General features: G+C 41.8%; 1 protein-coding gene across 1 annotated transcript; it reads left to right on the forward strand.

Moving 5' to 3' along the window:
- The first annotated feature begins 1,011 nt into the window (after positions 1–1,011).
- On the forward strand, positions 1,012–2,230 carry LOC136230608 (uncharacterized). Its single transcript, XM_066019732.1, has one exon. It carries the CDS (start codon positions 1,231–1,233, stop codon positions 1,990–1,992), a length of 762 nt encoding a protein of 253 aa, XP_065875804.1. The 5' UTR covers positions 1,012–1,230; the 3' UTR covers positions 1,993–2,230.
- Positions 2,231–4,675: the final 2,445 nt, after the last annotated feature.

A 4,675-nucleotide genomic window follows, 5' to 3' on the forward strand; every position in this document is an offset into this window, starting at 1 on the left:
CCAGCCCCTTAACTTGTTCAAATTGGTCATTTTACTCCCTCAACTCATCGAATGTCCTATTTACCTCCTTAATTCCATAAAAGTGGTATTTCTCACCCCTTCAACTTGTCCATTTATCACCCCAACTCATAGATTGTTCTTTTTACCCCCTAACTCCATAAAAGTGATATTTTTCATCCCTTACAATCCGTTATCGAAGCCTAAATTGATAACTTTTTTTAAATATTAAACCTATATTTATGCTATTTTGTAAGTGGAACCTAAATTAATATTTCCCAAAAAATCATAGGCCTATTTTGGTACATTATCCCTACATATAATGTATTTAACTTGTTTATATTAATGTTCTTGTTATTTGTATTTTTTATTCTTTCTTTCCATTTTCAACTTTTTTTACTACTATAAAGGGATAAGAAATGCTACTTTTATGGAGTTAAGAGAGTAAATAGGATCATAAATGGTGAGAAATATCACTTTTATGCAGTTAAGTGGGTAAATAGGGTATTCGATGAGTTGAGAATGGGTAAAATGACAAATTTGGATAAGTTAAGGAGGTGAGAAATACTATTTTTATAGAGTTAAGGGGGTAAATAGAACATTCGATGAGTTGGAGGGGTAAAATGACCAATTTTGACAAATTTAAGAAGGCTGAAGAAGCATTAAGCCTATTTTATATATTTCAAAATTATTAATTTATCAAGAAATATTTTTGAAAATTAAGATTAAAATCTTTATTTTTATAAAGCCAAAATGTCCTTATCAATTATTGGTGGTCATTTTTTGCCAATTGTAAAAAAAATAAAATCACGAAAAAGAAAGGAAAAAGGTAAAAAGCAACACAACACATGGGCAGCAAATGAAGCTTCCGCGTAGTAAGGATATGGTAAAGACACGTTTACTTGTCAACCACTTAACTCGGAATATTCTTCGCGAACCGTCAAAATTCAAATATGCTCCGATGAGTCAATGACTCGCCCGTTTTTTAATTTTTCTTTTTAATGGTATAAAATAAAACCCGCAGAACAATAACCAAACAATCACGAAGATCAACTCCAAAAATAACCGCATTTCACCAAACTTTCTACTTCTCTCCATTAAGCCGGCCACCGGCCCACCGATCGTAATTTTCACCGCCTCTATATCTCATTCCTTTTTTAACTTATTCTCTCAAATCAATTTTCGAAGTAGAAAGGAATTTCATAGTGTGTTTGCATAGTCGATTACAGAAAAATGCAGGTTAGTTCGGATTCGGCTGTCTCCTTGCATGATAGTTTCGATTCGTCGGTCACCGGTAAGTTTGAGGAAGATTTTAGGTTGAAATTGAATGTAAATGATGACAGAGTTGAAGAAAAAATACCGATAGAAGACGACGACGAAGAAGTAGGAGAAGAGGAGGAAGAGTTTAGTTTTGTTTGTACGAATCCTGATGGATCACCGATATCAGCCGACGATATATTCCAGGACGGCCAGATCTTGCCGTTTTATCCTCTGTTTGACAAAGATCTCCGGCAACAATTGGAGAAGGTGTTTGTGGAAGAGCGCGACGGCGACTGCGGCTCCTCTGTGTCATCTTCGGAGGATACAGAAGGATTATACTGCCCTTGGACGAAGAAAGCTGTGGAGGAATCGGAGAAGGCATGTAGAAAGAGCAATTCTACGGGGTTTTCGAAGCTGAGGAGATTTAGAGAATTGATTCACAGAAGTAGAAGCGACGGAAAGGATGCTTTCGTATTTTTGCGGCATGATCACCACAACCACCACAGCCGGAATCCAGATTCTTCAGTAATAGCAACTGCGACGATGAGTAATAAGCCGGCGAATAAGGTTGAGAAAAGTGAAAATGTGACGGAGGGGAAGAGCAGTAAAAAGCCGCCGAGGTCGGCGCACGAGCGGTTGTACGTGCAAAATAGAGCGACGAAAGAGGAGCATAAACGGAAAACTTATTTGCCGTATCGGGTCGGGTTCTTCACCACTAATGTACATCCATATTAAATTCATCAGTTAATTATTTATTTATTGAAAATTAATTGATTTGTTGATTTGTTGTGAAGTTGAGTTTGTAGAAATCAATTTCTGCAAAGGGTGGGAAGGGGATGAATGAGAAATTAGATGATTAACAAGCAATAATTGTTGGTATATGAAGTTGTACACAATCTACTGTATGTGAAAGAAAAGGTTGTACGCAATTTGATATTCAAAATTTTATTTTGTGGAAACTTCTTTTTTTTTTTAATAAATAACACTGAAGTGTCTTTTTTTAGATTTGTTAATTTTTTAGTGTCATGAGTTAATTTTTGAATTTAGATGCCGTTTGGTTCGCGGAATAGAATGGAATATGATTGTTATTCCAAAGGAATAGAATAGCAAAGAATGGAATAGAAATTCTTAGGAATTACTATTTCTATGTTTGGTTGGTGGAATAAGGTGGAATGGAATATATAATTTTTTTTATTAAAAAGACAATATTATCCTTTGATAACCCGCGAAGCCCAAAACGGGTTATACTCATTTCGCAAGCCCAGTTCATATTAAAGCCCCATGGGCTAAGATTGGACGGGACCCGAATGAAGGAAGCGGGCGCAGCGAGTAAACCGCCCCTAATTCCTAAACGGAGCAACAAGACTCCCACTCAGAACCACGTTCGTTGCCATGAAGACCACGAAAGAAACATGGCCTAAAAAGGGGGAACCGTCCTCAGAACGTGGCCCACTAAGGAGTAACCGCCCTCGGCGGTTACCCAAAAATACCTATAAAAGGCCTTAAGAATAAGGGGGAAGGTACGTTCACATTTTTTCCCACAGAGCTATTGCTAAATTATAAACTCATTCTTACAAAAACTGACTTGATCGTCGGAGAGTTTTCCCGGAGATCCTGTCTCCGGTTTTGTTTTGCAGGTAACTCCGACAAAGAACATCAAAGAGGATCCAGCAAGTTATCATTGATGCGGTGAACGTGGACCTTTTTTACCAACATTTGGTTAAAGGTACATGAAGAACATGTCAGAACCATCACGAACGACCGGCGTTACCACTAGATCAACCAGTATGAACTCCAGGGGACCACGGACTGCGAATTCGCAACCTGCAAATACACAGGCTGTGGTGCCTAGCTCATCGGGTCCTTCGGGACAATTGAGTCCGTTATTGGAGGTCCAAGTGCAAACTGAGATGGAAATGTCCAATAGTGATTTCGTACAGATGGCTGGACAAGTATTGGCCTCGAACATGAGCCAGGCGGCTGGAGATCGAATGATTAATTTACTAACGGCCCTCGCCGAACACAATACCGCCGTGGCGACTGCTCCTCAAGAACCTGTGGTTATCTCAACACAATCACCGACTATCCCTATCATGTCGGCCCTCCCGCAGCCATCTCAGGCACCAAATCAAGTGGGCCAGAGTAGTCGCACAAACCCACACAGCCACCCGATCAACTACTCGCACCCAGATCTCATTACGACGATACATCCGACCTGGCAGCCATCCCAACCGTTGCCAGGAGTGCAAGGCACTCTTCCGCCACAGCAAGTGGAACCTTTTCCTCCCAGACATTCGGAGTTGATGACTCCTGGGCGAGAGCACACATGGAACTTTGATCCTATAACGGGACAGTGGTTAGTCCCCCAACAGGCACACGTCTCAACACCGATGGGCGGATGGATGCCACCCAGAATTCACCAGCAGCGGATGGAAGAAGTCCGGCGAATACCCGATATTGACTTAGAAGATCAATTACGAAGCATGATGGAGCGAATGGGGTATTCGCCTAGGCCGAGAGCAGAGATCCAGAGCGATTCACCTTTTGCCCCTTCGTTACGGGAATTCATTCCAGATCATAGAATCAAAGCGCCTGCCATACCAAAATACTATGGGGATCCAAATTCTGACCCTGAGGCTCATGTCAGGAACTACAGAGAGTTAATGGATGTTGCAGGGGCAAGCGAAAGCATAATTTGCAGGTTATTCTCGACAATTTTGGGCGGTGCGGCATCTGATTGGTTTCGATCTTTACCGGCAGAATCTATTCACAATTGGCAACAATATAGTTGGGATTTCTGTGCGAAGTTCGTGGGCTGTAAAGCAGCAGATGTGACAGATAGGCAGCTGAAGGAGATCAAACAGAGGAACTATAATTCCCTAAGGGAATTTGTTGTCGCCTTTAACGATATCCTGGTGCGATTGCAGAACCCAGATATCGTGAGTATTCGCAACATCATGGCGGATGGAACCACAGATTGGAGCATGCGGGAAGAAATCATCCGTAACAAACCACGCACTGTAGCCGAGCTCATGAAGATAGCAAAGGAATTCATGGAAGTGGATGATGTCAACAGGGAACATAGGGCCCAAACTCGGCGAGAAAGAGATGCCGCTAGAACCACTTCGGACAGTCGGCGTCAGACCCAGTCCAAAAGTAATTTTGTTCGAAGAGGCGATCGTCCCTTTCAAGGTGGAGGATATCACACGCCACTAAACGCGACTCGCCAGGAGGTGTTACTTTGGATCGAAAAGAGCCCCCTAAAGAAGGATGTGCGGTTCCCCGAGGTAAAAGGTCGAACCAGTTTGGGGCGACATCCTAACAAATATTGCAGGTTCCACAGGTTGAATGGCCATGACACAGATGATTGCTACGAACTGAAGAAGGAAATAGAAAAACTGATCGAGAGAGGCAAGCT

The sequence above is a fragment of the Euphorbia lathyris genome, chromosome 5, assembly GCF_963576675.1.
Source record: "Euphorbia lathyris chromosome 5, ddEupLath1.1, whole genome shotgun sequence".
NCBI lineage: Eukaryota > Viridiplantae > Streptophyta > Magnoliopsida > Malpighiales > Euphorbiaceae > Euphorbia > Euphorbia lathyris.

Coding starts and splice junctions, on each gene's coding strand:
- LOC136230608 (XM_066019732.1), top strand. CDS start 1,231: ATGCAGGTTAGTTCGGATTCGGCTGTCTCCTTGCATGATAGTTTCGAT.